The 13,526-nt window shown below is 43.6% G+C and overlaps 1 protein-coding gene across 4 annotated transcripts in view; it reads left to right on the forward strand.

Annotated features, from left to right (window-relative positions):
- The window catches only part of foxp4 (forkhead box P4), a 90,183-nt gene that overhangs the window by 22,667 nt on the left and 53,990 nt on the right, over nt 1-13,526 (forward strand). For all 4 annotated transcript variants that reach the window (XM_044349855.1, XM_044349854.1, XM_044349852.1 and 1 more), the window contains exon 2: nt 11,911-12,090. In XM_044349855.1, the coding sequence (XP_044205790.1) occupies nt 11,920-12,090 (171 nt within the window). In that variant the 5' untranslated portion in view covers nt 11,911-11,919. The remainder of the gene's footprint in view (nt 1-11,910; nt 12,091-13,526) is intronic.

Consider the following 13,526-nt stretch of genomic DNA (forward strand, 5'->3'; position numbering starts at 1 on the left):
ATGAGTCCTACAGCGCGTCTTTTCTTGATAGTTGCCCTGTCATGATGCAACAAGTCCACCTTTTCTGCAAACAAACAGGTACGGGCAAGAAAAAAAACGTCCTGAGCTTTTGCGACTCGCACTCAGCCAATGAAAAAAGGATTTGGGAGTGAGAGATAAAAAGAGAATAAAAGAAAGAGAAAGTGAGAGGCGGCAGAGAGAGAAAGAAAACAACAAAGGTGGTTAGGACAAAAGCAGTATTGTATCACTGAAATGACTTGTGAGTTGAAAGCCTTAAAAGTCCTCCCCAGAGCCAGGTCATAAAGCCCAGAGACGGGTTTGGCAGCTGAGGCCAGAGCCAGACAGGCCTGGCAGTCGAGCCCAGAGAGCTTCCAGTAACAGGAGATGTAAAAATCAATTTGCCGTGAAAAAGGTAAACAATCGGAAATGACAAATATGCAGGTTCTTTCCATCGCTTTTTTCATGTCTTGCTATTTTCACTGTTATTAAAGAAGACAAATGCAGGGGCGAGGAGAATGACTAGTCAGTAGTCATGCGGTGAGGGATCCCAGTAACGTTCAAAGGGGGAGGGAGGGAGGGGGGGCGGTGAGAGAGAGGGGATTTTTTTTCTTTCTTTTTCACTACCTGAAACAGTCAAGCTGGACTTTTACAATCACAATTTGAAACATATACACTCCATATTAGTACGGATATTGTGTGCACACGCACATGCACACATGACGACAAGTCAGCCATCCTGATTCAAGAGGTGGAGGCCAATACATCCATGTGGATGGAGAAACGATTGAGGGACGGGGGGATGAGAGAAAGAGAGATTGAGGAGAGAAGGGGGGAGAGTCCTCAGGGGCTTGTTTGGTGGTTAGGGGCCCTCGGGGGCCCCAGCGGAGACCTCCATTAGTGGAACGATCCAAGCCTAGGGGAGCCGGTGCAGTGGCGGGCCTTCGAGGCAGGGGCCAGTCTGTTTAGCAGCAGTTTGTCTGCATTGCTCATAACATTGATCCAGTGTTGAGCTGCAGCCGTAGGAAAGCTCTTTGCCGCTGAATAGTCAGAGCAGCAGCGTATTGATAAGGCAGAGTGGACCAGTGGAGAGCCCTGCACCCTGTTGGTCATTTGGTGAAGCCAGATAGATCTTGTTCAATACACACACCCCACGGTTGCCTTATGGCATGTTAAATCTGTCCGTGTATGTGCCTCCGTGTGTGTACACCCGTAACGATTTGTGTCTTACAGAATCTAATCCTCTTTGCTTTCTCCTCTCGTCCTGCTTAGATGAACAGATCTGCTGTGACTGGCTGGGAAAAAAAGAATGAAAGGGGGAAAAAGAAAAAGCGAGAAAACAAACATGTTTCCCAGGCCCCAATTAGCCCACTTTTATTGCCCTAAGATATGCTCTCCCACCTTCCTCATTCCTCCTCCTTCACTCTCTGAAGTCTGCTTACACAAAATGCTTCACATCATTGAGAGTACTTAAAACATCATCAACAAAAAAGGTGGCCAGGGGACACATACAGGAGAGGGAGGCAGGGATGAAGAAAGTACCACTTTTGCCCATCAATGTATTTTCTTAAATCTGTGTTCTTTTATTAACACACAGTCAGTTAAATAAGTGTGTGTGTATGTGTGTGTGTGTGTTGAAGCAACACGAGTTTTGCAACCTTGTACCCGTGTATGTCATCTGCATCGTAGGATATGTGTGTGTGTTTTGCGGTTGTTGTGTTTGTACAACATCAGTCGTTGAACGCTCACAAACAAAACAGTTTGAACCCTCTGTGCCGAAGCCATCAATTCTTAAAGAGATAATGACATGCTAACATACTCGCAGCAGCAGCTCTGTTTACAGATGAAGACAAACCACAAACAAGACACAGACATGCAGAGCGCTTTAGCTTTCCTTCCCTATACACTTTTTTCTCACTATTTTTCCCCCTCTCTTGCTATGACTTTGTGCATTTGCCAAAACTTAGCGAGAATAACAGGTGGGGAACATCTTGATGGTGTATGTGTGTGTGTGTGTGTGTGTGTGCAACGTGTGTCTGCCTGATAGACGCACACATACGCAGTAATGAGTCAGGCGCTAAAATGTGGCTGCAGACCAGATTCCCTAATAAGAGAAGAATGTTGTCCATGGCATCCAGAGTTTTCCACTGGAATCACACATTCATCCAGCCTGTTTCCTGCCCCGGGGTCTTCCTCTCGGCATGAACAGACGAGGAGAGGGAACCCTCTGTCTCCCTCTCCCTCTCCCCACTCTTCCCATTGTCCCCGTCCCCTCCCTCACCACATCCTTTTTCTCATCCTTTTCATCACTTTTCCTTTCCCCTCTATCATTTAGGGTCAGTTAATGTGGCCGATCGGAGCTCTGTCTTCTCTTTCTCTGTCGGATTGTGCTAGTCTGGTTCTGGAGTGACACAAGCACATGACTCACAAAGTGAGTCAGACCAATTCAGGCTTATTGCTGAGGAAATGGTGGTGGATTAGGAGGAGAGGTGTCTTTCTCGGACTGGTACAGGAAAACACACGCGCACACACACACACACACACACACACACACACATTATGCACACATATAGCTGAGTAAGAAAAAAAATATCTGTGGTTCACTGAATCTCCAAATTAATGTAACTCTTAGTCTAGCTGTGGAGCAACTTTAAACAAACCAAGACAGAAGTTTAAAAATTCACATTCAAATACTTTAACCTTGAAATCTCCCCTTGCCAAGGCACTAGCTCCCTCTTTTTTTCATCTGTTAAATGTTTGAGTGTTTGATAGTTTGAGGTCTATAGCAGAACCCGCCCGGGAATTAATGTCATTCATATGCCCTGCGGAAATTACTTTTGAAATGCATATAATCTAAAACATGCAAATGAGGCTGACTTTGTGCACCCTGTTTAATATGAATTATCATTTTCTGAATACCTATTATTACTGCGTACATTTCTCCAATTATATTGTTCTTTTTTTGTCACTTTTGCATACGGACGCACATGTGCACATCAGGAACACCAGAAACGCGCACATGCACATGCTCATGCTCGGTCACGGGCATGTGCGTGCAGGCGCACACATACACTTTCGCACACACACACACACACACACACACAGCAGAATGTCTTTGTGATGGGTGTATTTTAATGAGGAGTAATAAGGATGGTAATGACCCAGTCCACTTCTCTTTCTCTCTCACTCTCGGTCTTTGTTACTCTCTCCCTCTCTCCATCTATTTCTCTGCCTCTCTCACCCACTGCCTGGCACACAGCTGTTAGTTTACATGAAGCCAATGAGAAGAGTAAGAGGCATCTCATTTAAAGAAAAAAAAAAGAAACAAAGAAAAAAAAAAACTAAATGTAGTTGCCTTTTGCAGATTCTGCACAAATTTACTAGTCAAAAAGTCCTTAAACAGCAAATGAAAATAACAAGGCAGGAAATACAAGTGTTGCTCATCCAATTTTCATTAGCAAACTGAAATATTGATGCGTTTTAAAAGTGAACAGTGCATGTTTAGTTTGTCTCTTCCTTTTCTGTACTGGTGATAGAGCACTGTTATTAATGTCCTTGTCCAAGAGGCAGACTTTTTTTTTTTTTTTTTTGCTCTTTTCTCCTAAATTGAATTGAAGGCATCTCTTTTTCAAACGAATTACTCTATTAATTTATTTATACTGTGCCATAAATTATTCTATTAATATTAGCATGTTCCAAATTAGTATGACTTCTCTCAATGTTCCTTCTACTTCTATTAATTAGCATGCTTGTCACTATAACAAAGATTTTTCTTTCTCTGATAAATTATAAAGGAGACATTTTTTAATACAATGAGAACCGCCTGAGAAATTATTAATATTTTAGTTGTGGCCTGTAAGACAAAAGTAAGGAGAAAAGAGCAAAAAGAACAGAAAACTAACAATTACATGGAATACATTATAGACTGTCACTGGTGTGCAACAGTGTTGATTTTTATTTTTGCTTTTTTGAAAGAAAAAAACTGTTTGAGTGTGCGTGTATGTGTGCACATCCGTATTGAATGCTCAGGGATATCATCTTGTTTTAGCACTTTTGGATAGGATGTGAATTAATTACCTCTGTAACAGCTTGGACCAAGTTCAAAAGTACTAAAATTCAATTAATTTGAAAAGTGGACATGCTATCATTTTCTCCGCATGTCTCCTTTAAAGTCTGGCCTGTTTTTACTGTGGACTTATTCAATTATATTTGATTAAACTCGCTCTGATCCAATCTATTAATTAACTAGGAAATGCAAAGTGCCCGACTTGAAAGCCGATGTATAAAATTATATCATGTCCACTTTGATATTTATTTATTTATATTTTTTACACCACTATTTTTTAAATCCATTGTAACCCTTTATTATTTTAAGTCGCTGTTGCCCATTCTCAGGTAATATTAAATCTATTCACTTCATCTTCCTTGTAATGCAAATTCTGATCATAAATTATGCCTCACCTAAAGGCAAGTACAACAAATTTACATCTTTGGGAAATATACTTCCTCTTTCTATTTCTTCCACAATTTAATCTTTTCACGCAATAAAATATAAATTGTCCCATGTAATTAAAGTTAAGAAGTTGGCCCTTTATTTGGTGAAGGTGGAGGATATCAGTGTCAGGAAGGGAGCACTTTCTTGTTAGAATAACAAGTTTCTCTAAATATAAATTAAAGGCTAGTCCACTCATATAATAGTTAATAGGACTACCATTATACCATATATATATATATATATATATGTATATATATATATATATATATATATATATAAGATTACCATTTGTGTATTCTTGACAGGTCACATGCACCTGCAGGGACACACACATTTGATCTATCAGGCTTGAGAACACTGCAATTGTGTGTTTGCATTTATTAATTCTTGTCACCCATGTCAACCTGTTTTTTCATACTTGGCAGACTGTGGGCCAGACAGATCACAGTCACCACACACCCTCAGTACGTCACATCTGTTGCACAAATACAAAAATTAAATCTCAATATACTTATGTCTCAGTTTACTCATCTCTTTCAACTTCATGTCATTTGTCCATTTCCCCACTGACACCTTTTCATCTCCCTCTCAAAATTTCTCTTCTTCCTCTCCCTCTCTGTCCCCCCCCCCCCAACCCCCCTCCCTCCCCTCACAGTGAAGGTCATTCTAATAAAGAGCTCTCGTAGGACAGAGCTGCTAATTGCTCCGCGGCGCTCTAGCTGGTTTCAGATCCAAATAAAGGCACGTTGCCTTTTTCCAAGCTCCTCTCCCTCTTGCCCTCCATTCCTCCACCTCCCCGCTTCACCTCTGTTCCACCATGTTAAATACAATCTGAGTATTAGCCGTGTGGACTGTCATAGCCTGACCTCAGCCTCCATTACCTCTCAGGACAGAGGGGAGAGATGAAGGGGAAAGCGGGGATTTTTCATCCTCATGATCACAGGATGATTTCCAACTGGCACACGTGAACGCGCGCACGCACACGCGCAAGCTTTACCTCTTTAGGAATGTACAACCCGTGATTTTAGGCTCAGATAAATGAGGTGTGCATGAAGTCCGCTCCTTTTACAAATATTTGTGTGTGTGGTGCATGTGTGTATGTGTGCGTATCTTTGTGTCTGACTCCAGTATTTCGAACAGACAGCAGTCTGCAGGCTGGTAAATCACTTACTGCACTCTAAAGGAAGGGTCGAGGTGAAGGCAGGAGTGTATGTTTGCCCCGGTCATACACACATACGGAGCGATCTCATCGGTGCGGAATGTGCTGTGTGTTTACCTATGGCTCCAGAACCCACCTGACCGAGGGAGGCTAATCTTTATGGGCTCTGTAAACAGGGACTTTGTCTTCAGAGAACTGCAGGCGGGCAAAAAGACACACAACTCACACACGCACGCGCACACATGCAAGAGAGTTGGGGGCATATATGGCAGGTTACATACTGTACAGCCGATACACAGAAAAGTACACATGCACGTGCAGAGGCTACACGCACACATATTCACTTAAATGCTCAGACAAACTGAACGCCATATGGCAGATAGTCCTACAGAAGTATAGAAGAACTCCCTGTGTTTATATAGCAGGGGATTTTCTTATCATCTGCTCTCGAGCCCCTCTCTTGTTCTCTTCACTCCCCGACAACAGCACTGGCTTCTTCATTAGCCAGCTGCAACGCACACTGGAGGTCAGACTATAGGCCAGCGCTGCTAGCTTCTCTCTCTGGGTTGATGATGCTCTTTGAAGCCAACCAGTCAGCCAGTCAGTCAGTCAGCCAGCCAGCCAGCCAGCCAGCCAGCCAGCCAGCCGTTAGTAGATATTGGCCCACATCTGACTGACTATCTGTCTGTGGGATAATGGAGTTCACCTGTTAGCACTGGAGCAGGGCCAGGGCAGCCGCAGACATCTAGCATTAGCCCTTTGCTGTTAGCCAACCTGTTAGCGCTGGCAGGCAGCCAGAGTAGCCTGGAGCAGTGCTGTTAGCTGCTACGTATCTTTAGCTCTGTGCTGAAGAGTAGGCTACCTGGCTGCGCTGGTTCTGGTCTCCTGCTGCAGATCTGGCTGTAGCATGTAGCCACGGCCAGCTGCTGAGGAAACAACCAAACTTGGACAGGGAAGTGATGGAAAAAGAATTTGTGCAGTATGTTTGTGTGTGAGTGTGTATGTGTGTGTGTGTGCTTGTGCGAGAATGTGTGTGTATTATTGCTTTCCTCTGACCTCATTCTCTTTTATTGAAGCTAATACACGTCAGCTCAGAAATGCCACGCAGATATCCCTCCTATCCCTCTTCCTCTCCTTCTCCCCTATGTCATTCTTTTAGAGGCAGGAAAGTAGAGAAGATTGGCAGCTAGTAGAAAGCAAATTTATAGACATACTGAGTCAGACTTGTGAGCCATACTGTATGGGTATTTTTTGTGCTTTAAGCACAGTTTGTTTTTATATTTTTATGTTTAACAAGACCCAAAAAGATCCAGACTGCATGCAGGAACTGATTACATAATCATTTTTGTCACTTCACTGACAAAATGTTGATATCTTTAGTCTTCAGAGGAAGTGAGTAAAATGTGTGTATCAATAAGCAGCTTTTTAGGAGAAAAAAAAAGTATGAAATGACTGAATTACAGTGACACAGCAGTGCATATTTGCTTTAAAATGTACAAACTACAAACTTTCTGACTGTAATTCATTTAATGATGCAGTTCTAAGAATCAACAGGACTTGACACGCACATTTTAGCCCCATTAGTTAAATAGTTAAATATCTGCTTTCATGGAAAGATAAAGAGAAAGGTACTTTAGTAGCAGGATATATAAGAGGTTCAGGGCTGTGGTGGAAACTCTGCCCTGAATCTATGATTATACAAGCGCACCTTGTCTCTCCAATAGTTTCAGTAGCCTATCATTATTGAAACATTAATAATACAACCCATGTTTATTTCTGTTTTACTTATTTCATGTTTTCAATGCTACTAAGTTTAAAAAGCCATGTAGAATTTTTTTTTTGTTTGAGTCTTATTGTTTCTGGTTGCAACTTTCACATGTGAACCCAACAAGTGATTAATGGAGACATAAGAGCCCAGACCTGATTGTTGGGTTTGTTCTGGGGTTTGGGGTTAAAGCAGATTCCCTCGGGGCCAGTGTCATGGTTTATTTAGTCGAGGAGTCTTTGCCAGCAAGCAGGGTGAGAGTGTGAGAATAAGGGTGTGTAAGTGTTTACTAAATTAGGATCTGTCTTTGAATGTCAGTGTTCACATCCCTGTCAAAGCATTGAAATAAAGAGCTAAGGCTCTTTGTGATGTTTTTAAGTGACAAATCCTGAATATGCTCCACTGACAGTAAATAGGACATTTTGCGGACACAATGACAGCGAACGACAGCAAAAGTGATTTATCTCATATGTGCTCTTTAGTATGTAACTGTCAATTATAATGAAATAAAGCCCCTTTGGGTGTAACAACTAAACCAAAAATTTTATGAATCCACACAGCCACACATGTCAACAGAGGCTCCTCCAAATTCTGTTTCCTGATTACAAAACAGGTTAGAGCTCGGATTCCTCAGATTTCTGTCTCTGGAAGAGTGTGTCTCTTGCTCACAAATATTGATTGAACTATCAAAGATCATAGAAATAACCTATGTGGATTCTATTTCAGGGTGAGAACTTTAATGTTTTCCAGGGTTGAACCTGCCACTAGTTACCAGGCATAACCAGAGGGAGAAAGACAGCATGCAGAGAGTAGGAGAAAGACAGATAATTCAAGAGTCAGATGAAAGTAGATAGATGATGGAGTGTAGATACTGGTACAGACATTTTTTCCCCCTTACCTCCTCCCTCCTCCCCCTACTTTCCCTCCCACCCTTATTCCCTCAGTTCTTTGCCTAATAAGCAGCGTTCCTGCGAGCTGATGCAAGGCGGAGGAAACAGAACAGGCGTTCTGGGACTGCTGGAAATATTCCCACATGAGGCATAACATGATAAAGACTTATTATCTCACTAAGCTGCTGTAAACACAGATGCACACATAAATACACACTGTACACAACTCTCTCTCCCTCTCTCTCTCTCTCTTTTTCTCTCTCTCTCGCAAACACACACACACACACACACACTCACAAAAAGTGAACCTGGTCCGGCATTACAGTTCTGATGAGCAATGACCAGGAGGAATCTGACAGAGCCAATCCCTCCAACAAAGCCTGAGAGTCAGCCGTGGTGAGCCAGCTCACTGGGCATTTAGCTCGGCTTGTTTGAACTCCACACACCCAGAGCAGTGGGAAGGAAAAGAAGGAGAGCCGATTATTATTAGTGCAATATTTTCGGGAACATCTGAACAGGCTGCGTGTCGAAACAGGACTCATCCCAGCTCCTCTCTACTCATCAATCACACACACACATAAACACATGCACCTAGCGTTCGCTGTGAGCTAATCCATTACAGTACAAAGGTAGGTGTCAGCCTCTTAGACAAACACACACACATACACTGGAGTCATCAGAAACATGTTGAGTCCCATTTTTCCTTCTTCTCTTCTCCATCCCAATTAAAAGGCAAAGGAGGCCTTTTATTTCCTTCTCCTCCAAACACATTCTTTATCTCTCTGATCTGCGCTCCTCCCTCCCTCGCTCAGTCCCCTCGGGGTAGTGGGAATGTCTCTCCCCACACACTCTCAGGTCAGGGGTTCAGCTGGAGGGGGTCTAAGCATGTAGAGGGATCGCGAGAGAGGGAGAAAAAGAGACACAGAAAGAGTGAGTAGCGGGTTGAGGCAGGCCTTTGCACGGGCAGCTCCTCTTCGCTGCCAGAAACACTTAAACTTAAAGCAGTGTGTGTGTGTGTGTATCATAGTGTGTGTATCATAGCCCTAATCAGAGACTTCAGGGTAGATTTATGCCCCTGCCTTTTTTCCGACCTCCATTACACCAGCTTATATACACCCATTACAGGATATGACAGAGTACACACCCTTTAGACGAGCATACCACACCGCCTGTATGTGTGTGTGTGTGAAAGAGAGGGCATGCGCTCACGCCTTTACACACTCCCCACACTTTCCCATTAGGTCCTTGTCCACCTGCGAGCTCTATCTCCCTGTCTGTCTATATCTCTCTTCCCCTCATTGCTAATAAGGTCAATGAGGAAGAGTAAGAAGCAGATGGGTGTACAGTACATTACAGCACAGCGCAGTATAGTGCGGGCTAGATAGCAGGCCGGTGATTCATGCTTAGTGAGACGTGTGATGATGTGAGGAGTTTCTACTGCAGCGCAAAGTCAGTGGACTGTGCGGTGGGATCTGTTGATCACTCAGCACTATGCCTTGCTTCATAATATTGCCTCAGGGAGCAGTTTGACCTAGCAGGGGTCTGGACGAAGGCGGGAGGAGCGGAAGAATGAAGGGAGAGAGTGTTGGGAAGAGGAGTGAGGTTGGAGATTAAGTGACTAGCTTTAAATGTCACAATAACGGTCTACTTCTCAGTCTTAACTTCACAGGCGGATGGGTGCCAGGAGGGAGACAAGGGAGAGTCAATGAGGAGGAAAAATACTGCAGTGTGATTTGTGGTTTTTCAAATGGCGAGGCTTGTTAGAGAGAAGTTTTCAACTGGTGAAATCTGTCCGTGAGCAACCTGTACTTTTAAACGTTCGATTCATCCAAATAAAAAAAATGAAAAAATATATACATGCTGTTCTGGAGCTTTTGATCATAACGTAAGATCTTCCTCAGCAGATGGAGTTGTGGATGTTGAAATTTCTACGTTTTCTGACAAATCGAAGGTTTATTCTCGACCCTGGAAACAGCAGTAACAGCAGCGACAATGTTACCACACAGTACTGCGTTTTTGTCAACCGCTGTTCGCAAGGTCAAAAATGAACTATGAGTGAATTCTATGAATCTAGAAAAATTACATTTACTCTGTCATTAAGCGATACAGATGTGCCCAGGCTTTGAGCAATTCAACAGCAATCATTTTTCAGAAATTTTCAGTGAATTCCCAGAAAAAAGATTTCAGAGTAAACAGCACACAGCAACAGAGTGCTGTTTTTGTGGGGGGAAAAAATTGCTGTAAAATGTTTTAAATGTTTTAAATTCAGTGCAGTGAATGGCTCAAATAAAATTAAGTTCTTCTCCGTTGTAGCAGGCATCTCAAAAACCATAACTATCTGCATTGCTAGATACCAAAAGAGTTAAGTGAGAAAATATAGTTTTTGTACACTCACTAACTCATCCACCTGCACACACTTGTATCCCACGTGCACACAAACATGCTGAGGTCCCTGTCCCTCAGCAAGCATTTGGTACCATTAACAGAGCCACCAGTGCTCTCTCACACACTCACATGCTGTCAGAGTCTCAGAGAAAAAAAATATGCACACACATGCACACACACACACACACACACAGGTTCACCTGCTCTTGCCTCAGAGGAAAAGAAAAGTTAGATTCTCTCATGAAATGGCTTTTATTGTTTCCCCAGAAGGCATGGGTTGTGCGCCTCTGAAAAACTCACGCATTCACACACACACACACACACAGTTGCACACAGACGAGGTAGAATGCCTCGATGGCGTTTTGTGTACCGACTCCGGGTTGCTGAAATAAAAGCAAAAGAACTTTCCCTCTAAAACTATGCGCTTGTGTGTGTTAATTTCTAAAACTGGATGAGGCAGCAAGACGAGATTGAGCTTGTCATTAGGAGTTCACAGCCTGCGTGCTTGTATGAAGGTTTGTTTTGTTTTGTATTAGCTGCCTAGTTGTGTGTGCTCTGCGCACGTACGTGTGTGTCTCTGTGTCTCCTCTCTCCCACGCTCCAGCTCCTAACGATGGCAAATGTGCCTGTGTGTTTGCGAGGCGTTGTTTCTCAAAAACAACAACACATCCAGGAACGGCGCGTTTTGTCTGGTTTTGTGGAAGGAACACGCTCTAATTAGAGAGGCCCTATGAAGGTGCATCAAACAGATCTCTCTCAAAGACCAACCTGCTCATGTCTCACACACAGCGCGCACATGCCACCTCTGATTATTGGAGAAATGTGTGTGTTATTTAACTATATAGCCGAGTATTAACAGCCTTGTCAGTTTAAATTTGCTGCACGTCTGATCCTAATCCACGCGTACGCACATTTACATGCAGACAAAAAGTGTCTGCTTCAGGTGTTGTTTTGTGGCCGCTTGGGCATGTTTGTGTGTGGGTGGCTCATGACCAAAAGCCCTTTTCAGAAAGTACATGTGCACACAAACACACACACACACGAGCACATGAACACACACAATTCACTTCTCTATCTCAGCGTGTGCTTGCTTTAGTTTCGTGCCTTGTTTGTTCACTCAGATGGGAGCAGGCTTTCTGCTCAAACTACCCAGGTCACTTTTGTTCAACTTGTGTGTTGTCTTGTCCCATCCACCCCCCTCCCGCTTCTCTGCTCTCAGGTGCCAGTGATGATGGTGGAATCAGCCTCTGAGACCATTCGAACGACGCCGTCCAGCCAGAACGGAGTCAGCAGCCTAAGCAGCCAATCAGATGGAGGGGGAGGTAGAGAGGGCGGGTCTAACGGAGACACAAATGGAGAGATCAGTCCAGTCGACTTGCTGCACCTGCAACAGCAACAGGTGTGTGTGTATGTGTGTGTGCGGCAAATACGTGCATGCGTTCGGGCGTTTGTGTGTTTCTGCGTGCATGTTATGAATGCACTTGACATTATGTTTACATATGTACCTGTAGGTACATGCTTGTGAGACTTGTTTTGCAACACCTCCCACTTGTGCAACTCATAAGCATATGTACAGTACATTGTCTAGAACAGCGTGTACACACCAAGCCGTTACATAATGTACAGATGTGACAACACGTAGTCAGCCAGACTCTGGTAATTGTCAGCCTTGCATGTGCAAAAGGTGAAAAGCTCTGACAGGTTGGCTCGTTGTTGCTTTAATTATCCACCGTTTATAATGTGCCAACTAATGACACTAGGATAAAGTTCACCAGAATTATTCATACACGTGAGGTTCCCACTGATATGTTATTACATCGTACTGGCTGAGAAAAATGAGACATACCTGACTTTTAAGCTCTGCCTAGGTGAGAGAAGGCATTTTGTCCTGCTGCGGGGGGTCAGACATTCGCATTCTCGCTATGACGTGCAAACACACTCTCGATGCAGGACTCAGATGTACAAGGAGTCTGTGTGTGTGTGTGTCATAGTTCTGTGTCTTTCTGTTTTATTATTTAACTGATCCATGAAGCAGTGTTTGTGTGTGTTTGACACGTCAGCGTGTAGTGTCTGCAGTTGTGCTATTTATCTTGCCTCCTGTGCGTCAGTCCCCCCTCCACACACAATCCCATCCCTCCACACACACACACACACAGGCACACACACACACACACTGGCCACTGCGTCAAATGGAATTTCCAAACTTCCCGGAACTTCTTGGATGAAATTCTACATTTTATTTTTCATTCCCCCAAAAATCCACATAGCTCTTTTCTGATTGCTCTCTGAAGGACCTCAGCCTTCGCACATAATACACACACACACACACACACACACACAGACACACACAGACATTCATACAGTGCAGAGCATTTTAAAATGTGTTTTTGTCCAGAGGTCTCTACATTAGTCATTTGCCCATAACCACACAAGAATGTCCGCTGAGTGTTGTCATCTAATGATGGAAACTCACTGATTCATGATTTTCGGTCACTGATGTGGCATTTGCTGCAGTTGACGAAGAGATTAAGAGAGATGAAATACTTATTTTTTTTATTTTCCCTTTCTGATGTACTGGCTGTTTGGAGGGGGGGGGGGGGACTCCATCCGCTCATCACAGAGGGTCAGTGTGAGTTCTGGGCTCTCCGACACCAGCTGAGTTTCTAGTTGAGGAAACCCAGGGGGAAAAAATCAGGGTTTCCTCCCTGCTGCTAAAATTATTCCCCCTAATTATAATGATGGAGCCGTAGGTGAATGAAGAACACTCAAGGCCCTTTACTCCTGTCCTGCTCTCCCTCCCTCCTTCCCCTGACTGCATCCTCACCCTGCTTCCTC

The sequence above is a fragment of the Thunnus albacares genome, chromosome 4 (assembly GCF_914725855.1).
Source record: "Thunnus albacares chromosome 4, fThuAlb1.1, whole genome shotgun sequence".
In the NCBI taxonomy this organism is placed as follows: domain Eukaryota; kingdom Metazoa; phylum Chordata; class Actinopteri; order Scombriformes; family Scombridae; genus Thunnus; species Thunnus albacares.